Source organism: Pseudonaja textilis, chromosome 2 (genome assembly GCF_049901715.1).
Source record: "Pseudonaja textilis isolate UNSWEBS1 chromosome 2, rPseTex1.2, whole genome shotgun sequence".
In the NCBI taxonomy this organism is placed as follows: domain Eukaryota; kingdom Metazoa; phylum Chordata; class Lepidosauria; order Squamata; family Elapidae; genus Pseudonaja; species Pseudonaja textilis.
This window is the reverse complement of record NC_141991.1, coordinates 98,623,075-98,650,185: the sequence shown is the minus strand read 5'-3', so window position 1 is coordinate 98,650,185 and position 27,111 is coordinate 98,623,075. Positions and strand designations below refer to the sequence as shown.

General features: G+C 41.3%; 1 protein-coding gene across 2 annotated transcripts in view; it reads left to right on the top strand.

Annotated features, from left to right (window-relative positions):
• The window catches only part of NOTCH3 (notch receptor 3), a 66,743-nt gene that overhangs the window by 21,631 nt on the left and 18,001 nt on the right, over window positions 1-27,111 (top strand). For both annotated transcript variants that reach the window (XM_026696237.2, XM_026696236.2), the window contains exons 3-20: window positions 12,097-12,239; window positions 12,424-12,759; window positions 13,335-13,457; window positions 13,800-14,033; window positions 14,224-14,379; window positions 14,592-14,777; window positions 17,969-18,082; window positions 19,567-19,680; window positions 20,442-20,675; window positions 20,956-21,066; window positions 21,581-21,773; window positions 21,983-22,128; window positions 22,289-22,402; window positions 23,277-23,396; window positions 23,535-23,687; window positions 24,856-25,084; window positions 26,045-26,246; window positions 26,451-26,604. In XM_026696237.2, the coding sequence (XP_026552022.1) occupies window positions 12,097-12,239; window positions 12,424-12,759; window positions 13,335-13,457; window positions 13,800-14,033; window positions 14,224-14,379; window positions 14,592-14,777; window positions 17,969-18,082; window positions 19,567-19,680; window positions 20,442-20,675; window positions 20,956-21,066; window positions 21,581-21,773; window positions 21,983-22,128; window positions 22,289-22,402; window positions 23,277-23,396; window positions 23,535-23,687; window positions 24,856-25,084; window positions 26,045-26,246; window positions 26,451-26,604 (3,062 nt within the window). The remainder of the gene's footprint in view (window positions 1-12,096; window positions 12,240-12,423; window positions 12,760-13,334; window positions 13,458-13,799; window positions 14,034-14,223; window positions 14,380-14,591; window positions 14,778-17,968; window positions 18,083-19,566; window positions 19,681-20,441; window positions 20,676-20,955; window positions 21,067-21,580; window positions 21,774-21,982; window positions 22,129-22,288; window positions 22,403-23,276; window positions 23,397-23,534; window positions 23,688-24,855; window positions 25,085-26,044; window positions 26,247-26,450; window positions 26,605-27,111) is intronic.

Genomic DNA, 27,111 nt, shown 5'->3' with positions numbered 1-27,111 from the left:
AGCTGTATGCTTATCTTCTTACTTCAGGCTGTATTATTTTGGTGCTGCTGACCAAGTACAAGTAACTCCTCTTTGGTGGTGCGCAATTTCTTTTCAGTGAAGTGAACTGAGATGAGAAAAGCTGTTGTTTTCCTTATTTGGATGGGTGTGAATGGGATTTGCCTGCAATGCCCTCAAGGAAGCCACAGTTTTGGCAAAGGGCTCCAGGCCTGCTACTAATGCTGGCTCAACCCTGGCGTAAGGGCTGAGTCATAGAGTGCTGAGCGATGTGCACAGACAGATTTGGTGATTCACGGCCTCTGGAAAAAGAGACAGAAACTGACTCTTTTCTAAAGGTGAGCAGGCAGGGGCACAGTGCCAGGGCTTGGCTGCTAGTACTGAAAGAAGAAGGTTTCTCCTTGGGGGAATCAAGGCACCACAGGTTGTAAGATTGCATCTATATTGCCCTGGGGCAAGGAGGAGTGTTCCCTAGATTAACAAGGCCCTACTTGTTGGTGCAGGACAGTAGTTTGTGGCAGGCCTGCCATATGCTGCAGGCCAATGTTCTTCCTTTGTGCCTCTGGTTTTCGTTTAGTGATACTGTGTGCATAAACCAGACTTCTATGCTGGCTTTAACAAACCATAGTTAAAGCATTACATTTCTATAGGAACAAACCCAACAGAAGCGCACACAGAAGAAACTAGATGCTATTTCAAAATCGAACAAATCTTAATTTTTTTCTTTTAAAGTAACAATTGTGGCAGGAAGAATCAAGTTTTTGTGACTCTGAGTGAAGACATGCGTCTTTCTTTCCCATACCAGTGAAAATAATTAAAGCTGCTCTTTGCTCTGGAAAGGAATTTGTCATTAGTGCCAGTGGCAGTTTCCCCCCTGGGAAGTAGTCCCCCCCCCCTAGAAAAGTAGTTTTCTCTGGAACTGCAGCTGCAAGGGGGAAAGGTTTTTGATTGTTAGTTTTTTAAAGTAAAAAAGTTCCATCTGGGCATTTAAAGTCTCTGTTTTTGATTCCAAAATAAGCAAGACTAAATTGCCAGTCATTCAGGCCAACAAATCAAATCAGCAAACCAGACTGCCAGACTGCATCTTCGGGAGGAAGGCAACTCCAGGTTCTGTTTCTTTTTCAACAGCTGTGTTGAAAGAGCTAGGATCTTAGGTGAATTTGCTGGGAGTGTTTCTCCCAGGCTTCATGTGTCATAGCAGGAGACCGTGAGCCACAAGGCCATCCATCCATTATGTTCTCCATATCATATTGGGACCATCGATGCTCAGATCCAGTCACCTGACTCACCCCCCCCCTTTTTAAAGGGCACTTTTTATCCATACAGTTACCTATGCTTGGATGTGCCCTGGGACGCGAGTGTGGCAGGCCAGAACATACAATACTTATTCTTGCTAGAGATTATGAAAATTATAGCCCAGTGCTCCTGGTCTAAGTTTGAATATTCTTATGAATGAAGGCCAATATATGTATCCCAAGATAAGGTCACCAGGACCAGAGCTTTTGGATTCGTTCTGGAGCCCATTCCTCTGGGAACTTCTCTCTAGCACAGGGGTCACCAACCTTCTGGACCTCAGGAACCACCAAACTCATAATTTTAAATCCCGCGGACCAGAGACCCTGGGAAAATCCCCCAAAAAGTCTTCAGGAAAATTCCCCATCCCATTTTCCTACTGATCGATCATGCTTTATTTGGGATTGCAGGATACCGTCTTCAGCTCTGTTCTCAGGGGGAGAGAGAGGGGGACAGAGAGACTTTTGGCTTCATGCAAAGAAAGCAGCAGAAATCTTTCTTTCTCTCCCCCAAACTCTGCCAGAAATGAGTCTTTGTGAGATTTGTCAGGCCGGTGCACCCTCTTGGAGCAGGATGCCTTGTAGGGGCCCAAAGACTCATTTCTGGTGGAGTTTGGGGGAGGGAAAGAAAGACTTTTGTTTCTTTCCTTGCGTGAAACCAAAAGCAGAAGAAAGAAGTGGAAAGAAGCAGCCCAGTGGCCGAGCGAGGTGGGGCAAGTTCCCCCACTCCACCCTTCCCCCCACACTTCATGTTGTTCACAATGCAAGTGATACCCTCCCTGGCATCGGGGAGGCTGAAAATGGGATGCATGGAGGCCCCCAGAGGACAAAAATGGGCATGTTTTTGTCCTGCAGAGTGCTTCTGGATGTCGGGCGGGAGGGCAAAAACGGGACGTGTGGAGGCAAAAAACTATTTTTTTCTTGTTTTCCTTCTCTAAACCAAGGTGCGCCTTATAGTCCGGTACGTCTTATACTCCAAAAAATATGGTATATTTTCTATGTCCTGCAGAAACTGATTTGGCATTCCCAGGGAAGTTTACAGAATAAGAAGAATTCAGAGCAAATAATAATTAATGATCTGAGCAAATGAATCAAGTGCATAAAAGGAATATCTTTATTTCCTGGCTTCTGTTGTACAGCTCTTGTGGAAGTATTTCCCAACTCTAAATAGACTGATTAGTATGGTTCTTCTGAGGTAAATCCCAGCCTTTGAAAGGATTATTTTCCTTTTTTTATAAGGCATAGAAACACTTTTCAAGCTGGCATCTTTCACCTTTATAACATTATGGCAGCTTGTTAGCAAGCCAAGAAAATATTCCTAGTAATTCCTAGTCTATCTTCTTCTAGTTCAGTTGCAAATAAAATGACTCAGGGTTTCTTTATGGTTAGTGCATGTATGTGATAAAATTTCTGATTATGATAAGAGTGATAGAGATGACTAGTGAGAAGGCAAGGGCATTGGAAACACCTTCCGTCTTTGGTTTTGTTTTCTTGAAAAGAATAGTGGTCACGTATTGGCTTTAACTTTCATAAAGAAGACAAAGAAGAGGAAGAAAAAGAGTGATAAACTTGAGCTAAACCCAGCTATGAAGAGGTAGAGGATCTCTGGTGGGCCATGCAGCAAGACATCGCAACAGAGGAAATATCTATCTCTTCAACCTCATTAAAGTGATGAGCTGAAGAAGCTTCTTGGATGAGAAGGGAAACGTCTTCAAATAAAAACCAGAAAGTCCAGTTGCCTCTTGAAAAAGCATCTATGGGACAGCCATGACTGAGAATCTCCATACTCATTAAAGTGAGTTTTGCTGACAGCTGAAGAGCACTAAAGTCATTTAAAGTGACAATAACTTACAGATCCTCTCCAGAATAGAATAACATCAACTCAAAATTCCATCATGGCCACCAACCAAGATCAGGGAAAGGAGATGCTGGACATAAGCAAAGTCTCAAAAGTGGTGATTAAACAGCAATTCCAACATTCCCCCCACCCCACCCCCGCAGCAACTGCTAATTAAATGCCAGGAATTTCCCAGGCAACATGAAGACATAATGCTTCCTCAGTGATTTGGGGAGTAGGAACATATCTTGGAATGTCCATCCCGCCACTTTTGGTATATGGTTGGGAAAGAAGGACAACCATAAAGGGAGAAAAGAGAGCCCTAGATTGCAGAGGAACTGATTGTCTCTGGCTCTGCCTGCCATTCCACGCTCCAAGGAGATGAAATACAGGAATGCCTGAACAGCCTCTACCTGCTGAAAAGTGAAGTGGGCCCTGAGTACAACATTGTCTCTTCCCCAAATAGAAATCACGTGCAAGAGGACCTTTTTGCCTTGTAGACTAGTTTTCTGGCAAAAGGCTAGGCAGCAAGGGAAGATCTGGGGTGCACCCCCCCCCAAAAAAAAAAGGAAGCAATGAAAATACCACCACCACCCATCCACCAAAGAAGAGTCTTCTGTTTTTAGGAGCCCTTTTGTTTATACTGTTCCTAAACATATTCATTTCTTACCTCTTCTAGAAGACAAGCATAGCAAAGATGAAAGGTACAAGATTAGATATGTGAAAGGAGCCCTTAGCAGGGGCAGAGCCCTGCTAAAACACTTGAGCAGCCCCACAGATGCACCAGAGATTTAAATCTTGATCTGGCGTAAGCTAACAAAAAATTAACTTTTCTTCAAGGCTTCAGGAGATAGAGCTTGGAGTACTTTATAACATCTAGTCAGTGCATGAGTAAGAAAGGGAAGGGACAGAAATTTCCAGAAAATTTTATGCCTACACATTGTAGACCATTTAATGTGCATTTTTACTTAATACTCCTGAGAAAGATTCTTAGATTAGAGCAAATACTTGCCACAGTAGCTCTCAATGTATACTTTCTTCTTAAGGGGCCTTCGAAATATTCCCAGAGGAGAAACCTTTAAAATCATAATGGCAGAGTGGAGGCTGTTCAATGTATTGTCAGGACACTTGTTCAGCTTGGTGGCTTAATGGGATATGTAACTTTGGTATGTAACACATAATACTAGTCTAAAACTAAATCCTACTCTAGAAACAAATTGCTAGTGATTCCCTGGCCTCTATGCTAATTGACACAAGGAGCAAGAAGGAAGATTGGCCACTAAAAAGAAGTAGAATCCAATGAAAGAAATGTTCGGCCCCTTTTCATAGCAGAGATGAGAATCTGAATAAATTACATCAGCTTGATGACCAAAACACTCACATAAGCAGCTGTTGCAAACATTCTGACACATCTGGGAATTCAACTCCATTGATAGGTGAATGCTAGAGACAGTTCAGAGCAGAGGTGGGATTCAATTTTTTTTACTACTGGTTCTGTGGGCATGGCAGGGGAAGGATACTGTAAAATCTCAAGTCAAAGGTGGTATTTGCCGGTTCTCTGAACTACCCAAAATTTCTGCTTCTAGTTCTCCAAAACTGGTCAGAACCTGCTGAATACCACCTTTGGTTCAGAGGAAATACCCTCTGGAAACAGAATCTGGGAAACTGAGTGTCTTGCTCTACCACAAGTACTCTTTAATCAGGTGTCGGCCACCCATGGCTCCAGAGCTGCATGTGGCTCTTTGACCTCTCTCCTGCGGCTCCCTGCCAACCCGGTCGCGCAACCTGCTGTCAGCCCCGAGACACTGGCCCAACCTGGTCACGCGACCTGCTCTCTACCCCGAGAATGCATAAGCCTCTCTGCAGAGCCGCACGGCTGAAGCGCCCCTAGCGTTTTCTCTGCACTGCCTGCGATCAGCTGCTTTTTGTGATTCTGAGTCCTTTTCAGGCATCTCAGTGCCCGCTGGGGTCCCCTTCGTGTCGGCTCAGGAAGGAAGGGAACAGGGAGAAACAGCCGCCGCCACTGGATGCAGGGAGGAAAACTCCAGCTCTCCTGTGCAGTGTGATTGGCTACTCACCTGAACATGCAGTGGTAGGAGGAGTCACCGTCGCTGTGATCACAGCCCAGGAGGGTATCCTGCTTGTGCGCACCCATGTGACAGAAATGAGAGAGAAAAAAGGAGAGAAATGAGAAAATGATGGAGGGAGAGAATGAGAGAGAGGAAAGAGAGAAACAAATGAGAGAGAGAAAGAAGGGGAGAGGGAGAGAGAAATGAGAGAGAGCTGGAGGGAAAAATGAGAGGGAAAAGAGAGGGAAATAAATGAGAGGGAAGGAGAAAGAGAGAGAGAGAGGAAAGGGGAGAAAGAGAAAAAAATGAGAAAACAATGGAGGGAGGAAAAGAGGGAAACAAATGAGAGAGAGAAGGGAGAGTAAGAAAGAATGAGAGAGGGAGAGGAAAAAGAAAAAACATAAGAGGGAGAGAGAAAAGGGGAGAAAAAGAGAGAAATGAGAAAATGATGGAGAGAATAAGGAAAAAGAGAAACAAATGAGAGAGAGGGAAACAAATGAGAGGAGGGAGAGAGAAATGAGAGCTGGAGGGAGAATGAGAGAGAGGGAAAGAGAGAGAAGGAGAGACAAAGAGAGACAGAAATTAGAGAAAAGGAGAAAGAAAGAAGAGAGAGAAATGGGAGAGGGAAAGAGTGAAACGAGAGAGAGAAGGCTGAGAGAGAAAGAAAGGAAAATGGGAGAGGAAGAAGAAAAAGAAAAACAAATGGAGAGAAAGAAAGGGGGAGAAAGAGAAATGAGAAAATGATGGAGGGAGAGAATGAGAGTGGAAAAAAATGAGAGAGAAATGAAAGAGAATTGGAGGGAGAGAAAGAGGAAAAAGAAATGGGAGAGGGAGAGAGAAATGAGAGAGCTAGAGGGAGAGAATGAGAGAGGGAAAAGAGAGGGAAACATGAGAGAGAAAGAAGAGGGAGAGAAAAATGAGAGAGACTTGGAGGGAGAGAATGAGAAAGTGGGGAACAAATGAGAGGAGAGAAAGAAAGAAAAAGAAAGAACTCTCAGATCTATGATGAAAAACTAGATCTCTTGCCAAGAAAACGGCAGTTTGCCAGGAGATACAAATTGGAAGCAAGTCTGATTTTTTTAAAGGAAATAACAGATGACAAAAAGTGCATCTGAAAATAAGATTATTTATAATTTTGGATAATGTATTACATTGTTAAACTCAAAATATATTGCTGTTAGTACAATCTTGCTAGCGTCTATCAACTTAGAGTTCACTATGAAAAGATTACGGAGAAGCAATTTCCCACAATTAATAACTTTATTTTCGATTTACTATCGTATTCAGTGAGAAAGAAAGAAAAAGAAAGAGAGAAAGGAAAGGAAGAAAGAAACAGAAAGAAGAGAGAGGGAGAGGAAAAAGAAAAACAGAAATATGAGAGAGAGAGAGAGAGAAATTCATTTCCCACAGAAAACACCAGGAGCCACAAAACTTGGGTAGGCATGGCTGGGGGATCATGTGACTGGGTGAGAGTGGTGTTGAGTTGGCCATGCCCACCCAGGTTTTGTGGCTCTCGGTGTTTTCTGTGAGAAACTGATCCAAATGGCTCTTTGAGTGTTTAAGGTTGCAGACCCCTGTTCTTGATTAATGATGGTAATTGAGATCAGAATTTCCATTATCAAGCACAGCAGTTGCAAAGTGTGATCACATTGCTTAGCTATGGCAGTCCTGGCTCTCCCAGTTGCTGCCATTAACTGAATCCCACCTGGTAATTAGGCAAAGGAGCTACCATGTTCCAAACTATTCCTGGCTTGGTTCCTCTGAGTCCCAAACCTAGTTAAGGTAAGGGATTGCTTCCTCTTCAGCTTTCCCCTGCCTATATCTCCCTCGCTCTCTCCGAATCAATGCCTTTTTGGCTACCATGCTTTCCACTGATCCTGCTGGCCCTGCCATCCTGAGTTTCTCTCACCCTGCCACCCCCAGTTGATCTTTGCTATGTTCTTTCTCCTGCTGCTGATGAGACAAGCCCAGCCTGGCCTCTCACAAGGAAGCTACTGGCCACATCAGGCCTATAACAACATATATGCAGACTTAAGCATAGTTTCATTTAGGAAAATGTGACCATCTTAGATCAAGCCTAGTCCAAAAAACACCAGGGAATTTCTAGAACCCTGGCACTCTGACAAATTAGCCATCAATAGACACAAAGGCATTAAAAACATAGACTATGCAAAAGAGACAATCAACCAGCCAAAAAGGGAACAAAATGACCCCAGCACTTCTCCAACAGCAATCAGCACCCAAATCAGCATGGATTAACTCCAAGATTAATATCAGAACAACAATCAAGTAAACAATACTCTAATCAAGAAAATGCCAAAGAAGCCAATAGTCCAACCAAAGAATCTCCCCTACCAACCCTGGCAGAGCAAGCTACTAGAATATAAACTGACAACAAACCACACTTCTTATTAGCACTAATGATGTTACATAGTTTAAATAACAAAACATCTGCAAGGCAACAAAAGCTCAGAGAGCACCAAGGACCCCTTATTTCAATCCTGAGCTGCAAATACTCTTTGTTGATAAATTCACTTCTCCAGGTACAGCCTTTACATGCCCAATATTGCAATGCTATATAGCTGTGATGGCGAACCTATGGCACGCGTGCCACAAGTGGCACGCAGAGCCATTTATGCCGGCACGCAAGCTGCAGGCAAACTTACCTCACTGGGCATGCATGCACCTCACAGCTGATTTTTGGCCTCCCAAAGACTTGAAGGCTTCTGCAGGCTTCGCAGGGCGAAAACTAGCCCTGTCTCGTCACTTCCTGTTTTTCTGAAAATACCAAAAGTGACAAAATGGGGCTAGTTTTCAACCTGCAGAAGCCTTCCTCAAGCCTTTGGGAGGCCGAAAAAGGCCTCAAACCGGCTGAAAATCAGCTGTGAGGCGCAGTGCAGGTAAGGGGGCGGCAGGGGTGGGTAGGTGGGGATTACACAAGCATATGTGGGGGGGGGGGCACATGGCCTTCTGGGTGCTGGCACGTGAGTGCAAGCACACGCACAGTTTTTGCCATAGGAGCCGAAAAAGGTTAGCTATCACTGCTATATAGCTTAACTGAGTCTGCATAGGTGTTATTGTTTTAGTGCATCCCTTTCTTGTCACTCAAAAAACTGAACAAGAGTTAAATTTACTATCTGCAATGATAGGAGGGATCCAGAAGAACACCTCTATGTCTGGCTGTTGATTTCTATAGCCACCACATTCTATTTTAATTTAATTTTAGTTATTTAATTTTATTTTTTACTAGCAGGGTACCCGTGCTTCGCTATGAAACTATGTGATCAGGCAAGACGCTCTGGAATATAAGACGCACCTTAGTTTTTAGGGAGGAATATAAGGGGAAAACATTTCTGCCTCTGCCTACCATCATCCATCAGTATTCATCTGGCTAGCTTCCTGTCAGTGTGTGAGAGTTGAGGGCTGTTGGGAAACTGAAACAGTATTTGCTGTGTGAGCAAGGAGACAGCAAAGATCCTGGGTGTGGCTTAGCTCAACTGTTTTGTACTCTGAAACAAAACTGAAAGTGAAACTCCTCTGCTTGTGTTTTGCTTGTATTTGGCAACTAGCAGTTGGAACAGATTTCTTTTCAGGTGGGGAGTGGGCGTAGAACTCCTTAGCATCAGAGCGTATTAATAATATACAAAATACTAATGTTCTGATGGTCATTTTGAAAAATCCTTTCTTAATGAGCACTTAGCAGCCAAGAGAAATATACGTGCCAAATTTCAAGTTTGTAGACTTTACGGTTCTGGAGATTTTGTGATGATGCATAAGTGGTATTTCGCTTTTATATACAGTATATGGATTTGGAAGGGTGGATATCTCATGTACTGAGTGAGTGAGGACTGGATATAAAGAGAGGAAAGTTGCTTGAATGAATAAGTTTATTGTATTTGTTCACCTGGGCTAGAAGCCACTATAATGAAGTAGTTGTAAAGATACTATGCCTCTTTTTTAAATTGTCTGGCTCCAGTAGTTATGGAAAAAAGATGGTGGTTCTTGGAGACTGTAGTTTATTTTGACATGAATTCTAAGGGAGTTGACTTGAAGGAGCGGCTGTTGTGATTTAGCAAAACTGAAGAGAAGCTAAACTGGTTTTAAAAAAATAAGCTTATTGTAAGGTTGGGGACAAGATTTGCTGAAAAAATACATACAGTACATATAATCTTTTGTTTACAATACCTCTTTGGATGAATGGTCAAACTATGTGGATTTAACCAGAACAGGATACACTTCTGGTTATTGCAGAATAGATTTACTTCTGGGTTGAAATATTCTAAGATCAATAAGCAAATGTTAGTAAACTATTTGGTTTCTTAAAGAACAATGAGTGTGGGTTATGGCTCATTTAAATCTTAAATTGCTGCTATGGGTTAATTTTACAGCACTTCACAAATCTACAAATCATACAGTAGACTTCAGTGTTTCCTCTTTTTTTTTCTTCCTAAGTGTTATGTGTATATAGGCACCTGAGTGCACAATGACCACACACAAACATATACAGTATAGAGCTGCCAAAGTGCTACTGGCAGCTTTCCTCCAGATGCAGTTGCGGAGACATTGGATGTCTGAGTGCCTTTTCCTTTGGCCAGTTGCTGTCTGCAAGTTGTGCCTGCCTTTCTCTGGCTCTTTTTTCCTCCTGGCTTGAGTTTGAGATCCCCCGCCACTCCACTAGAGCTGCCTTCTTGATTTTCAGACAGGCTGTTCTATGTCTTCAAGGCAGAGCTTCTCTGTGCTTTCGATGGATCTCGTCCACCACTGACTGGCTTCAATTATCTTTCTCCCTCGGAGTTTCCACGACAACTGGACCTCGTCAGAGGCCTATCTTTGGCTTTGGGTAAACTTTTTGTTGGCCCTCGCTTGCACAAGATTCATGGCATCTGCTTTAGATTTGAACTGCTGGGAAAACAGTGGTCAGCGGACAACTTCTGCAGTGTGGCTGACATTTTTGGCAAGAGGATGGGTGGGTGGTTCCTGTGCCTCATGTGACAAACTGGATTTGCCTTGTAGTTGGTCTGGTGTTCCCATTCCTTGCCTGATCCCCTCTGTGGATTGGCAAGGCCTGGCTGGTGCATAGGACGTGCTGTTCAGGCTTGGGCAGAAAAACAAACAGGCTTTCTGCGTTGCCATGACAATAGCAGGCTGTAGGCAGAGGCTGGGAGAGGGCTCTGAGGCCCCTGGATTTGAGTGACCTGTTAGAATGATTCCAGAATGGCTGTCGATTAGGAAAGGGGGCTGCCTAATGCTCCCACCAGCACTCCTTGGGTTAACCCAGGCACGGGCAATTAATTTTCCCAAGGAGCTACATGAGAAACAGGGACTGATGTGGAGAGCCAAACCAATAAGACCAACACATTACTGTGAAGATGTGTAGGCACCTGTGTAAATTGGAAAAAAAAACCACTTCCCTTCAGAATCAAAGAAATGCAATTGTATTGTGTGCATATGGTATACGCTTACTTACATTTGACTTCTAATTTCTGATTGACCTCACATGGGCTGGACAGCCATGCACTGGATGTGGCCCTGGGGTGGGGTGGGGAGTGGGTATGTAAAATGCCCAGATTTGGTTAGCTATTACTTTACTGGACCCAGATTGATGGAAAGTTTAGAGAGGCAGCTGGAGCCAATTTGTAGGAAAGAATTTGTAAATGCCAGGTTTTTAAAACTGCAGGAGTTGAAGGAAGAATGTTTCAATATGTGGCTCTCTCTCTAGTGAGCCATGTAAAGTTTAAGCCGTTTTTCTTTCTGGGCACAGTAGCTATTTCACCCATGTTTATATGTCAGGGCAAAGCTCTCTCTCTTTTTGCCTGCCAGGTGTTAGCAATATTCTTCCCAGGAGCAAGAAGCATCTTTCCCAAGTTTTTTTCTATTTAATTTGAATTCAGCCTTTTCTCAAAAGTCTGTGCTATGGATTCTGTAAAATCCTTCATGTTTTGACTAAGTTGACTAGTTAGTCACTTGACTAGCTTTTTAAACTCAACCCCCCAAAATGTCAGGGCTCTTGATACCAGGCATTACAACCATATTTTAGAAACTACATTTAGTCCCATCTCAAGCAGATATCAATATATTGGCAATGTTCAATGGCATTAAATTAAGTTGTATGCCAAATATACAAACGTCCTGTTTTCAATTTCTCTCTCTTTTTTATTCTGTGGGTTTTGCTGACAAAATCTTGTCCTGGATGGGAAAAATTTTTTTCTTAGATTTGCCTGGGATTTGTTAGTAAGAGGAAATGGTTGGCTGGAACCTGAGACAAGGCCAATATTTTAAGATATCTATTTTCAGCTTAGCAAAGGTGAATGTGGGCAGTTAGCAAAATACACAGATGACAGATCCTGGTAAACTAGGATAGTGCAAATTAGAAAAAAATGACTTCACTGAAGTGTTATTTAGTGGAGGAATAAGGTTTACAGCAAAGGTATTGTGTGCAGACTCTTAACTTGTTTGCAATTCTGAAGTGGTTTATGCACAAAGAGTAAATATGTGAATTGGTGAAAAGAGATCCTAATCACTCATTGAATTAATTCCTTATGGAAGTATGATCTGAATATATCGTAATAGCCACAGAAACTTGTGGAGTTGGAAATTTAAACGGGGTGGGGAGGAGGTTGTGAAGTTTGAGGCTGCTATTTGATTGTGTTCTTGTTTTGGAGGCTCTTTGCTTCAAGGACAACTTTTCTCTCCCCTTTCCCCCAAAGGGTAACCTCTCTAGGATTGCTTTCTGTATCCCCCCCTGGCTGCTATTTCTGACAAATTTTTCACACGCTACCATTTCAAAAAATTTTATTTTAGAGTGAATCTGTGTTAGTTGTAGGTCTTTAGAATATATGTCCAATGTATGACGGGCATGGATGCCAAATACAAATCTAACAAGCTTTTTTTTTCATGCTAGATGCCAGCCTGGTCTGATTGGAGAGCACTGCCAGTTTCAGGATCCATGTCACCAATCACCCTGTGCCAATGGGGGTTCATGTGAAAGCACCTTGCGTGATGGCACTGTGCACTACCAATGTACCTGTCCCAAGGGCTTCCGAGGTAAGGATATCCAGTGTGATAGAATAGGGAGATAAAAGCTTCTGGTAGAAAAGCAGTCTATTGGGATGGCAGTACAACTGGGTGCTCTCCAGGAAGAAAGAGCCCTGAATATAAACGAGGAAATAGATCTTTTGGGGGGAAGAGCCATCTTCCATGTTCGTAATGTATTTCCTTTTCTGTTTAGGTCAGGATTGCTCTCTGTTTGATGCATGTGCCAGCAAACCATGCGTCAACGGTGGCCGCTGTACTAACTGGAATGGCCGATATAATTGCACATGCCCATCAGGTTACCAAGGCCGCAATTGTCGGAGTGATGTAGATGAATGTCGGGTGTCTGGTCTGTGTCAGCATGGCGGTACCTGTCTTAATACACCTGGTTCCTTTCGCTGTCAGTGTCAAGCCGGTTATACAGGACAGCACTGTGAGAGTATCTCTACACCTTGTGCTCCTTCTCAGTGTCTCAATGGAGGCACTTGCCGGCAGACAGGAGATCTCAGCTATGAGTGTGCTTGCTTACCTGGTGAGTGAACTTCCAAAAATTGTTGCTTACCACTGCTCTATGAGAGTGCGGTAGAGAGAGATAATCAGCATAAAAATAACTGATGCAATTGTGTTGTGTGGAATAGGAGCATCACATGGAACACAAGCTAAACTATTTGCTTTTGCTAAATTGTATTTCACTGCTTTCCTGTCAGGAAACTCATGGGAAGCTATTGAGAGCTTTGGCAGAGCAGGAAGGAAGCAATCTAAAGGGAGGCAGGGTAGGCAAGTTAGCAGACACCCTGTTTGAGCCAGAATGTAGTGTGAGGCTTGGCTAATGCTTCCGCCTTGATCTAGTTTATGATCAGGAATGCAGGAAGGGCTTTCACTGCATAGCTCAGAGCCTCTTTGGCTAACAATTCCTAACCAGACTTTAAACTGTATGTCATCTATCCTGGAAGGTATCCTGGTATGTGCTTGATGGAATTCACTCACGTGAAAGGATGCATAATTGCACATTTCACTTTAATACTGGGCTTTTTTGTTTTTCTTTCCTGAAGCTAATTTTTCCCGCTGTCCCCAATTAGGCTAAATTATCTTTTCCCCTCCTTTCAGGTTTTGAAGGACACAACTGTGAAATTAACATAGATGACTGTCCAGACCACATGTGCATGAACGGAGGCACTTGTGTGGATGGTGTCAACACCTACAACTGCCAGTGTCCTCCAGAGTGGACAGGTACTGGAAAGCACGCCAAGAAACAGAATATGATTAATTTCAAGGGGTTTAATAAAAATCTGGGCAGCTTTTAAGATCTGGTTATGAATAATATTCTTTCCTTTTCTCCATGGTATTATAAAAATATTAACTATCTAGTTAGGACATCTGCCTGTTTGGATGGGTAAGACTGTTTAGTCCTTCCAATTTTGGTGAAATGGTTTTATACTGGCTTAGTGAACTAGGAACAAAGAAGAGCAATGACAACTCACAACTGGGAACAGAAGAGGAACTATAGCTTTTGGATTCAACTCTGCTTTGGAAAACATTTAGCTGAAAGTATCCCTTTTTTCTGCACCATAGGCCAATTCTGTACTGAGGACGTGGACGAATGCCAGCTGCAGCCCAATGCTTGCCACAATGGGGGTACTTGCTTCAATACCAATGGAGGCCATTCATGTGTCTGTGTCAATGGCTGGACTGGGGAGAGCTGTAGTGAGAACATTGATGACTGCCAGACAGCTGTCTGTTTTCATGGTGCTACTTGCCACGATCGTGTAGCATCCTTCTACTGTGCATGTCCTATGGGCAAGACAGGTAGCTATCTCTATGGTGCATGTCATCAACAGACTTCAATCGATGTTAAATACATAAACTTGAAAAGGCGATGGGTATAAAAAGAATATGATTATTCTTTAAATGGAAAGAAATAATGAACACTCTTGCTTCATGTTTTTTTCTTATTTCTTGCATATATATTTCTTCTCATGTGACCTTTCTCTTTCAGGCCTCCTTTGTCACTTGGACGATGCCTGTGTCAGTAACCCTTGCCATGAAGATGCCATTTGTGACACCAACCCAATGAATGGCCGTGCCATCTGCACCTGCCCACCAGGTTTTACTGGCGGAGCCTGTGATCAAGATGTGGATGAATGCTCCATTGGTGAGAATTTCATTGTTGTATGGAGGTGTTCAAGAAGGAATGGATGCATAGAACTATGCATCTTCAAAACAATGGGAGGGTCCAAAGGTTTTCTGAGATAGACTGACCTCTGCTGGCATGACTTTGAATTGTTTTGTGTCAGGTTATCTCTACGGGTATAATTTTGGGGCAGTCAGCCAACTACTTATCACTTGTTATTTTGCTACCTGCAGGAGCTAATCCTTGTGAGCATTTTGGCAAATGTGTGAACACACAAGGCTCCTTCCAGTGCCAGTGTGGACGTGGTTATACAGGTCCACGCTGTGAGACAGACATCAATGAATGCCTCTCCATGCCTTGCCAGAATGATGCTACCTGCCTTGACCGTATTGGAGAGTTCACATGCATCTGCATGTCAGGTAGGATCCCTGAATCTGGCTCCAAAATTATTGAAATATATACTGAGGTTGCTGCCCTTCGTGTAGTGGCTTTCAGAATAATCTCAAAAGCAAGAAAAAGAGTAAGCATGAAGAAGGGAAGAGAGTCAAATCTCTGAGAAAGCTGGGTTCCTTGAATGAGCTTAATTAAGTAGTTTACTTCCTTGGTTCAAAAACATTCACTGTTATTGTGAAGCTCTATAATGCATAAAAGGTATTACAAGTACTTTCTGAAAATAATTGAAGAATAAACTTGACTGCTTTGCATCTAATTGTTTGCTTGGTCTGAAACTAGCTTTATGATGTATTCTTGTGTCTTCCACTTCACATGTGTCTAATTCTGGAAGACAAAGAGAATATTAGATTTAGATTCTGATTTTTCCATGTTTCCTTTGATGTGCTGTTCTTTATTGGAATATTGGATTTATATTCCTTATTCCTTTGGTGGAGAGGAGTCAGGTGGGATTTACTGAGGATGATGTGCCATTTGCCCATTGTACATCTGCAGTTTTTACCAGATGTTTTTTCTTGAAATAAGAGATGCAGAACTATTGGAATTGCAGTCCTCATGATTTTAAGTGTCCAGCTTGAGGTTTTCCTTTCCCCCTCTTGCTAATTGTGAAATGTATTTCACCTTACTATCACAAAACCACAATTCCTTAATATTTAGATGGCCAATATAAACGTAGATGAAAAGCTGAGGAAGAATTGTTCATGGAAAAACTAGAGTTATGACTGTTGGAACCTTCGAAGAAATGCTATGCTGTACACTGGAGCAAGAAGCAGATTGCTTCTTTCAGAAGTTTCTCTAGAATTAAAGCATGTATACACACACACAACATTTCATAGAAAGTGAGAGATGACTATACAGTTGTCCATTTCCCATTGTGGCAGAACTTTTAAGATTGAGGCATTGCATAAATTTGTACAATGTTCATACAGACAGTTGGGAGTGCAGCATTGTGCTTAGAATATTAATGGTCAGGCTGGCCTAGTGAGTGATTGGAATTGGCTGTTCTTTGTACTTCCATTACCCCATATAGGGAGCAACATTCTCCTTCCTTGCTCACTCATTGGTTAGTGCTATCTTTTTGTACAGGCCTGAGGGGGAGGGGTAAGTCTTCCTAGCTGAAAATGCCTTTGGGCAAAAGGGGATCGTAAACTTTGTTTGAATGTTACATGTTGCTCACCCAGTATTGCTCTATCCTGGAGCCATTCCTTTTGGGATTAGGATACAGTGAAAGGACTGGAATATTAAGACCACGTAAGTGGCTTCAGAAATTATCCAGCATGAGGACTATTACTTTCCTTTACAATCTTTTCATAACAAGAAATAGGAAACCTTAATAAGGATGCTATCTTAAACTAGATCAAGCTATTTTTCCATCTAACGTTTAGTAACAGATATTTTCTGTAACACCTAACTTATCTTTTTCAGTAGATATATCAGGAGTGCAGCCTGTAATCCTCCTCGTTATAAATGCATGTGCTGTAGCTTATGTATAATGCTGTCCTACTTAAAAGGACATAAGCAGGACTTCTGCTTACTTCATGTAAAATCCAGCATTCCAGGAAACCAAACTTAATTGAAAATGGCTGCCCTATTACAGTGGTTCTCAAACATTTTGGTCTCAGGCCTGCTTTACATCATTAAAAATAATTGAGGACCCTAAAGAGCTTTGGTTTATGTGGATTATATCTATTGTTATTTACTGTATTAAAAATGAAAACTGAAGAAATTTTAAAATATGTATGAATTTGATTTAATTGACTGAGAACTGCTACACTGTTATATTGCCTGTCATATTGGATTAGCATATTTATCTCATTTAAATTTGAATATTCAACATCACAGGATTGTTGTGGGGAAAAATAAATAGAAGTAATGGGCATGTTAGCTGCCTTGAATTATACATAAAAAGGTGGGATATAATAATAATAATGTTACATAAGAGATGTGCTCAATTCATCAGTTGAAATAGTGAGCTAGTAACTGCTGAATGCAGTTGGGTAGTATGACTATAAGGTTGGAATGTGTGGAATATTCTGAAATATTTGGATTAGAGAGAAATAATCAAGGTTGGACTTTTCAGAAGAAAATGGTTTCTGACCGGTGGACCAATAATTCTCACAGCTACGGTATTAAAGCTGTCTTTGTACGGATAGTCCTTAACTTATGACCATATGGATCTCTGAATTTCTATACGTCAAAAGAATCAAAGCACCCATGTGACTGTCCTGATTTTTACAATCCCTCTGTGGTAGTTATTAAGCAAACACAGGTCAATGTGCCTTTTTTTTTTTTTGCTGAAAAAAGATTGAAAAGGCCAGTTTCCAGCAAAAAAGTTGTAAATTATGTAACATGGCTGCATTTTGCTGCAATCAGTCGTAAAGGTGAATAGGTTGCCAAGCATTCAAAATGTAACTGCAGGGGAGTGTTTCCATCAGAACTCTCATAAGTATAGGTAGTCCTCGACTTACATCAGTTTTACTTAGTGACCATTCAAAGTTATGTCACTGAAAAAAAGTGAGCTATGACCATTTTTTCACAATTACAACTATTGCAACATCCCCATGGTTGTGATTTCCATCCGGATGCTTAACAACTGTCTCGCATGGAGGATGGTTGCAGTGTCCCAAGGTCATTGATCCCCTTTTGTGACCTTCTGACAGGCAAAGTCAATGGGGAAACCAGGTTCATTTAACAACCATGTTACTCATTTTAACAACTGCAGTGGATCACTTAACAAATGTGGCAAGAAAAGTCACAAAATGGGGCAAAACTCACTTAACTAATTTCTCAACTTAGCAACATAAATTTTGGGCTCAGTTGTGGTTGTAAGTTAAGGACTACTTGTACCTCTTGTACCTGTTTTCACTACTTGTCCATCATAAGTTGAAAACAGTCATTAAGCGACCGGCTCTTAAGCAAGGATTCAAACACTTCAAAAAAACCTAGATTCTATGATTGTCCAATTTCGCAAGTAAATGCCGTTCATTATGGTGTATCTTTTTCCCCCTATATAATAAATTAGCATTCCTGATGACATGGGCTCTTTGTCCCAATATTTCTATGAGAGGTATGCCGAGTACATATTACGAATATAGAGAGAGACAGGGTGAAATTTGATGAGGTTAGAGTTTGCAATAGAAATTATTCTTTGTGATTGCAGGTTTCAGTGGTACTTACTGTGAGATAAATATCAATGAGTGTGAAAGCAATCCCTGTGTCAATGGGGGTGTCTGCAAGGATATGGTCAATGGGTTCAGTTGCACCTGCCCCTCAGGTAAGTATAGAACTTTGCCAATCCATATGAGCCTTACCTCATATTTCCAGTTGGAAAGAAATGAAAGTGGGTTGTTGTTGTTTTTTAACATGACAGATTCTGTATCTAGAAACCATTTTTTTTCTCACTTCGCTTCTTACCACATGTATGTGCTTCGACTGTATTTGAAGTGTGTCAGGCCCTGACATTTAGAAGATTGGGAAACTGCAGTCCCTTTCCATAAGAAGATTAGTTTTTCTCCTTGTAATATTTTGAGAATGCCTGTTCTTTGAGTCAACTTAACAGTATGCCCTGCTTTGTTTTTAGACTTGTGCTGCAATTTCCCTTGAATTCATACTGCCCCCTGTGACTTTTCTTGTCTACTGCCCCATTGTTTAGACTGCATACCGTTGGTGTCCATTGCTGAGCAAAACAGCCTATTTGGAGAATTTTTGGTCAGTGTCTGGGCTACCGCTGTAATTTTATGATAGTATCATTAGCTTCTTCCCCAGGACTTGCCCAGCCTTTCTGCTACAACTGGGTGGAGGTACTATGCCCCATTTAGTTGTTTTTAGGGTTGATTGGCAGACAAGCCTCTAGCATGCTCTGTGGGAGCTTGGACAATGGCATCTTTGTTTCCTTAGCCTGTCGCTCAGGCCCCTGAACCCAATTTACATGTGGGGTAGACACTGCAAAGCCCCCTGTGGAGAGAAGGGAGAGAGACATTAAGAGCTCTTATTATAGGCCTCTGGTGGTAAGGCTGAGTTGTGTGACTAAGCTGTATTTTACAGTGCCAAACCTTTTCTATTACTGCCTGTATTTTTTTAAAATTCAAATTGTCAGTTTATACTAGGTTGATCTAGTTCCAGCCATTTGGAAACTCTCTTAGAATTAGCAAATACTGACTCTGAACCATGCCTGTAAGGCTTTTTATTTCCCCTAATGGCAATGGGCTGCTTATGTAGGATTTTCCTTACATAACTACTGAGAAAGCAGAAGTAGCCATTCAGGTAGTACTTCCATTCTTCCCAAGGTCATATTGGATTTACCAGAATTATTGCATATATGCATGGCGTTGCGATGGTTTATGAAGTAAATTTTGGTATCTGTGACAAATTAGAAGATACAAATAATATTAGCTGATGTGGAACATTAGTTCATTGAATATGAGGTCTTTCACTCTGAAGTCCATTAAATCGAGCCCCCACTATATTTCTATATTTCCTGGCTCCCAAAACTCTATAGAAGAAGATTAAAACCGAAATGAAAAGCCAATAGCATAAATAATAAAATCAAACTTCTGTCATCTCTGCACTCAACAAACCTGTAAAATATGATACAAGTAATAACATTTCTATCAGAGTGAATAGCAAAGAGGAAGCACTATTTTTTTGTGAGTTGTCGTTGGGATGTACTGTACTATCTGATGAAGTAGGACCTGTGGTTTGATTGCCATTTCATTGGTTTTTCTGATTCATTTGACATATTTTTCCTTCCACATTCAGGCTTCTCAGGTTCTATGTGCCAAATAGACATTGATGAGTGTGCCAGCACCCCATGCCAGAATGGTGCCAAGTGTGTGGATAGGCCCAATGCTTATGAATGCCGTTGTACAGAAGGTGATTGCTTACTACAGAAGTTGATGAGATTTGATAATAAATTCAAGGGTTTATGGGATATTAACACAGGGAGACATAAATGCTGCCACACTGTTTTCTATATATTGTGTGCATGATATGAGTTCTTTCCCCATAACATATCTCTTCATCCAAAAGTGGTGCGTGTGTGCATGCGTGTGTGTGTGTTTTGAAGTAATAGTCGCTAACACTTGATTCAGGGACTGTTTATTTCTATCTTTGGTATTGGATCTTGAATCAGTGGAAAAAGAATTATAACATGTTTTTCAAACTAAAAGTGTACATTGTATTTTTTTCTAGGGAAAATTGTGTTTCTCTATAGTGAAAGATGGCATCTAATTCCTCCTACTTAATTCTTGTAATTGGGGGCAGACATTTATTGCTCTTTGCTGTGATAGGAATTGGCCATCTTTTGTTCAATGTCTAAATTTCAGTTTACACATACCTCAGAGTTACTCTAAGATAACTGGAAGATGAGACATTGGTCTCTTTTTAATCAGTAGCTTGGTTTGACTTTTTACTTCCTAAAATTAAAGTTAGGAGAACTTCCTCAGGAGCTGAAGAAGCTTCTTGGATGAGAACCAAAACATCTTCAAAGAAAAACCAGAAAGTCCAGTTGCTTCTTGAGAAAAGGAAAAAACACCTTTGGGACAATTATGACCTAGATGACTTAAGAATCTCCATAGACATTCCTCAGGAAGTTACTGTAATGCATGTAATGCTGTCTTCTGTTTTTCTTATAGGTTTTGAAGGGGTTTTGTGTGAAAAAAACATAGATGACTGCTCTCCAGATCCTTGCCACCATGGCAATTGTGTAGATGGCATTGCCAGCTTTACTTGTATATGTGTGGCTGGTTACACTGGGTATCGCTGTGAGAACCAGATCAATGAGTGCCACAGTAATCCCTGTCAGCACGGAGGCAAATGTATTGACCTAGTAAATAAGTACCTCTGCCACTGTCAGCCAGGGACCTCAGGTAGGAACATTTTTTCTTACTCTACAAAAAATGTTCTCTCTTCCCTTAAGAGAGGGTTCAAGCCCTCTTTTAAGGGACAGAACTCTTGAGCGGTCACTTCACCATTTGTATCACTCACAGACAGCACCCTTAAATGATGTTTCAAGAACCTTGATAACTCATGCTAGTGTACTTCATCATCTACACATGTCATTTAGTCAACACAAAACACAAATCCAGTGGTGGAGGGACGGGTGGACTACTGCTTTTCTGAGACCCATAATATGTTCTTTCTTTCAAGGCGCTAACTGCGAGATAAACTTTGATGACTGTGCCAGCAATCCTTGTGACTATGGGAACTGCCGTGATGGCATCAATCGTTACGACTGCATCTGCAAACCTGGCTTCACAGGTGATGGCTGGGTGACAGGATATGCTTTGCTGGGCAGCTGGGGCAAGAAAGGAAAGGAGGCATTAGTTATAAAATCAGCGAAATTGGATTATAGCATATGTACTATAAAGAGTACTTGGCTTTGCAGCCAGAAATTGGGGTGTTCAGATTGGCTGTAAGAGAGAAATGCACAAGCTGTGGCTCCAGGATGTTATGTGGTCACAGTTTCCGTTTAGATTTAGCCTTTCTAAAAATTGTTGTTGAACTGCAACAAATTGAAAAAGGATTAAATAAAGAGCACACATTTTTAATTAGTTCTTAAGTTAAAAGTATATCAAATCAAATTATTACTTGTTTTGGAATATAACCCCTGATGTACTATTTAAAGGTTTAGTGCACTTAGCTCCAAATAATTGTAGCTTTCTATTGGTTTAATTTTAAATTGTACTGGAGGCAAAGCCAAACTGACCTACTGTTCCTCAAAGCTATAACCTTGAACATCTCATTACTGAGCAGTCTTTTTCCCCCCTTGCAGGTCCTCTATGCAACATAGAGATTAATGAATGTGCATCCAACCCCTGCAAGAATGGTGGTACCTGTGTGGATGGTGAAGATGGGTTCTCTTGCCTTTGTCCTGAGGGTTTCCATGATCCACATTGCTATTCAGAAGTGGATGAGTGTAGCAGCAGCCCCTGCGTGCATGGCACATGCCATGATGACATCAATGGGTGAGAGCTTTCACCAGGCCCAAGTCTACATGGCGGTCTTTGCTAACTGCTAATCGGTCAGGAGTGGACAGGGTTTATTCCTGTGAGAGATTTGTGACTGTGAAGAAAGCAGTGCATTAAATCTGCATCAGTAGGCCATTCAAGTGGCCTTGGTGAACTGTTTTTGGAAGATGTGAGGAATCTTGACTTCATTATTTTATCTTGATTAGGTACCAGTGTAAATGTGAGCCAGGCTGGACTGGAACCAATTGTGACATGAACCACAATGAATGTGAATCCAATCCGTGTCAGCATTATGGCACCTGCACAGATTATGTCAATGGCTATCGTTGTAAATGCAAAGAAGGCTTCCAGGGTATGCTTCCTTGCTGTGCTTACCTTGCCCATGCTTTCTCCAAAAGAAGGACACCAGTTTTCCCTTTCCCTCAATTCTGCATGACCGGGTTGGATGAGGGCACTGGTTTCTTCTGAGGTTTTAGCTCATAGGGTTAATGAAATTATAATTTTCTCTTCAGGGACTTACTGCCAGATCAATATAAACGACTGTGCTTCTAGCCCCTGCCTCAACCAGGGCACCTGTATTGATGGCATTGCCAGTTATACTTGTCTGTGTGACTTACCCTACACTGGTAAGTGGAGAGGTCTTTGTGATAGAGTTGGTTGGTGGATTGGATGTTTCTTTGTGAGTTAACGTAATTCTTACTCCAGCCTGTTGTCTGGAAATTGCTTACATCAATATTGATGTATGCACACACAAAAAATGATACTGAATACTAGATTGGATCATGGATCATATTCAAAACCTATACTCTTTTGGTTCCATGATACAGTCAAAGCAGCTCTGGTATTAATTGTGTAGAAATCTCAGCTGTATACATAATGCATAGTGGCCATTCCGTGATGTTCTTGAAGTACAAGTTGAAATAGATATGTGTCAAAAGGTGTAAATGTATATGTGTACATATAAAACAGGGCAAGAAGAAACAGGCTGGTAATCTTGCCTTAAGTTTCTTGACATCTTGGTATCTTCCTTGTTTAAGTATTGATATCAGATAATAGTATAAGAACATCTGGACAGGAAGAAGCTGAGTGAATTCTCACAATGGGTAAGGTCATCAGCACTGTCCAGTATGTGTCTATGACAGTTCTGCAATTCTATTTTGGATTTCACTTTAAATTAAAACAGTATCTATTGTTTATGGAGAGAAACCACTATTTCTAAGCAGCAGTATATTATGGCTTGAATGTTTGAGATATATCAAGATACGCTTTGCCATAGAAAGAGTTAGTTCTGTTCAACAAATAATAGTAAATAAACTTTTAATTATTTAGTTTTATGTGTGAAACAAAATTCCCATTCATGGCACTTTGTGATTAAACATCTGTTCATGGAGTTTCCTTTGTGTTCACTTGGCAGTCTTATATTTGCAACTTGAGATACTCTCATGTTGGATCAGCAAATGAGTCCATACTCTTGACACGCTTCTCATTTTTTCCCCCCAGGACGGAACTGTGAGAATGTCTTGGCTCCTTGCTTCCCTAACCCATGTAAGAACAACGGTGTTTGTGATCACACACCTGACTATGAAGGGTTTGTTTGCAGTTGTGCACCAGGCTGGCAAGGTATTAAGACCATCTCTTCTTTTTCCCTATCACTTTCAGAGTATTGTATTTTGAATAGCTTTGAATGGAAACAAGATAAAGAAATTAAAGCATTAAACACTTTCAAATAACTGTATACATTTTGTTTTCTCCCTATAGGGCAGAAATGCCACATTGACATTAATGAATGTGACCAGAACCCATGTCGAAACAGGGGCACTTGCACCAACACCCTTGGCAGCTATAGATGTGCCTGCCGCCCTGGCTACACTGGCATCAATTGCGACATGGATATTGATGATTGTACACCTAGTAAGTTTATTGAATACATGGAAAAACAGAAAGAATCTGATTGAAACTAAAGAGTTTGGTCTCCAGCTGGGTTATTTTTTTATTTTGAGACAGGATGTATGGCATTGTTCCTGACCTGAAATTCCTGCCTTCTTGTTGTCTTGTCAAACAAGGGCTTCGTTCAACTGTTTTCTTAAAAGTAATTCTGACTTATCCTGACACATGAAACCAAAACTGGACCTCCTTCATTCATTTCCAGTGAAATTTAGACATATTTAAATGTTTTGGGAATGGTTCTTAAGTCTGAAGTCCAGAGGCAGTTATGATGCTAGATCAGTGATCGGGAATTTTTGGCCTCAGTGTGTCAAAAATTTGCAACATACCTAAATTGACTTTGCAGGCATGTCTTTCATACACAAAGATCAAGCCAAAAAAATAATTCTCTATCGACACCCTCCCCACTGCCCTATCGAGATGATTTTCAACAGCAACACTTGATGATAGTGCTGAGGTTAGGCTTGAAGTAGATGCTTGGACCTTGATTTCAGCCCGCACTCCATTACTACCACTCAAAAAGGTTGTCTTATGCCCTACGTCAAGGCGTAGAAGTATTACAGAACAAGATAATTGACCTGCAGCCCTCCCCAAGATCTGCCATGCACTACTTATCTTCAGACAGTGTTCTCTTTCTGATGGAGAGGCTCCTGCAACTCTCCCAGGGTTTCTCCAAGTTGTACAAGGCCTTCATTCTTGAAACAACTTTGGAAAATGCTCTTCCATGACCTCTGCTGCCTCCCAAAGCCACAGAAGAGCACACCACATTCTTGCATAGCCTCCAAATATCACCTGAAAGCATGCCCTGTTTCTTACATGATTTTCTGAGGGTCCAGAAAGCACGGTCCACTCGCCCAGCTTCCAGAGTGGACACAAGAGCACAGTTGATTCTCTTAGTGTCCAGAAGTCATGAGAATAGGGCATGCTTTTAAGAATAGTTGCTTGGTTTTGGTGAATACTGCTGTGACACTCAGAACATCGTGGCATGCCTCCATGTCATAAATTCACCATCACTATGCTAAATGCATGAGAATATACAAAATACAGGATTTAATTATTTATTAGAAGGCTTCCTGGTAAAAGAAAAGAATGCTTATGCTTACTAAAACCTTTTGAATATTCTCCCTGCCAATAGATCCTTGCCTGAATGGTGGCGGCTGTCAGGATGGCATCAGTTCCTTCATATGCACTTGTCTGCCAGGTTTCACAGGACCACGCTGTGCAACTGAAACCAATGAGTGCCTGAGCAACCCATGCCGCAATGGGGCCACCTGTACAGACTATGTCAACAGCTACACTTGTACTTGTTCCCCAGGCTGGGTTGGCTTACACTGTGAGCACAATGTGCAGGAGTGCACTGACAGGTGAGATGGTCAGGATTATTGTTGTAATGGTAATGGTCTTGCTCACAATTTCAATGGCTGAAATTCAGGGTGCTAAATAGTTCAGTGTGCACTTTGGAAGTCCTAGAATTCTCTTTATATCTTTAAAGCCAAATAACAGTGGTGAGAATTATTTTGGAGATTTGCATCACGTACCAAGAACATCCCCACTTTTCTTTCTTTGAAAGAAAATTGAAGAGGCTCAAAAGCCTCATCTCTTCTATCATAGTTCTCAATACATGGATGTATACTCATATTCCCCCCCCCCCCCAAAGACCAGGTCTTATATTAATTTTTGCTCCAGAAGATGCATTAGGGCTTATTTTCAGGTTAGGGCTTATTTTCAAGAAACATGCTAAATGAAAATATGGTACTAAATATGGTACCATTGCTGACAATCAACTGGAGCTTTTTTTGGGGGGGGGGTAGACCTTATATTATGAACATCCTGAAAAATCAGGCTAGGGCTTATTTTCCTGTTGGGGCTTATTTTGGGGAAAACTATATATAGTGCAAAGGGTAGAAAGTTATGTTTTTCACTATTGTCAAATGGAGAAGTAGATTATTTTATATACATACTCCTCTTGAATTCTGAATTCTGTAACACTGTTCCTTTGAATTATCTGCTCTTAGACCATATAGTCCAAATGGAGAAAAAATTGGATGCTAAAATGTAGGAAGATTTACTTATAATGTTCCATTGCCTGTCTGTCACAGGTAAACTGAATCCTAAATATTGAGCAAGATGAAAGATTAATTACTGGGCCTGCCTGGAGAACAGAATGGCTTTTCTTACTGTTTCATTTTTCAGATAGAGTAGAAATTATTCTTATTTAGATATTTGCCAACATATTTAGCCTAGAAATTACATTTCTCTAGGGGAAATTCAGTCTAGACAGTCTTGCTGGCCTCTCTGTAATTTTATACTCTGTCTTTCGGCAGCTCTTGCTTCAATGGTGGAACATGCTTGGATGGAGTGAATTCATACACATGCCACTGTCGTCCTGGCTTCACGGGCACCCACTGCCAGCATGAGATCGATGAGTGCCAGTCACAGCCCTGTCTCAATGGTGGGGTGTGCCATGATGGTGTGCAGTCCTATCGTTGCACTTGTCCTCAGGGCTATACAGGTCCTCAGTGCCAGGTAATTTGCTCCAGGCTTCAGGTAAAGGAGATGAGAACAATTTACATCTTTAGAGTTTATCTAAAGTGAGCAAGGTGTCTAAAAGAAAATCCGAGACAAGGGGGTATAAAGCACAGTAGCTCAATACGAAGGGAAAATAAAGGTTTCACATTGGTAAAACCATAATATTTTGTCACATACTCTTGCACTGTTTTGCCCTTCTAGAACCTTCTGGATTTGTGTAGCCACTCCCCCTGTCAAAATGGTGGGCACTGCATACAGTCGGCTGCTACTTTATCCTGTGATTGCCCTGGAGGCTGGACTGGCCGTTACTGTGACATCCCAAATGTTTCTTGTGAAGTGGTAGCTAGGAACCGAGGTAAAGGTCTTTCTGCTCCAGTACTCTTCCATCTGTAAAGAAAAGTTATATATAAAGCGGAAATTATATACAAAATGTTCCTCTTCAACCCTGCTACTTGTGTTCACAGTGAATATGTCTTGGCCACAAGCTCAAATGTGTATTGTTAATTATCCAGGCTTCTGAACATCATCTTGTACTCACTGTTCAAGTATTTCAGAGCTACTGGGACAACGTCTTTAAATCCACTGAGCCATCAGTTAATCTTCCAACTGCAATTCCTAGGAGTGTCCATAAAATATTTAGCATTCATGAAATTTTATTTTCTGTGCTTTCCAAGGATAGTGTAAATATTGCTAATGTTATTTGACCCAATAATAGATTCAGCATTAGCAGATGTATCAATGTTTAGTCAGAGAGGATGTTTATTCTGTTTATTTCAAAATGGGTTATCTCTAAACAACACTGAATGTTTGATTAATCAATGAATGGCACAGTAGAGATGATAATCTGTTTTGGAGATCATCT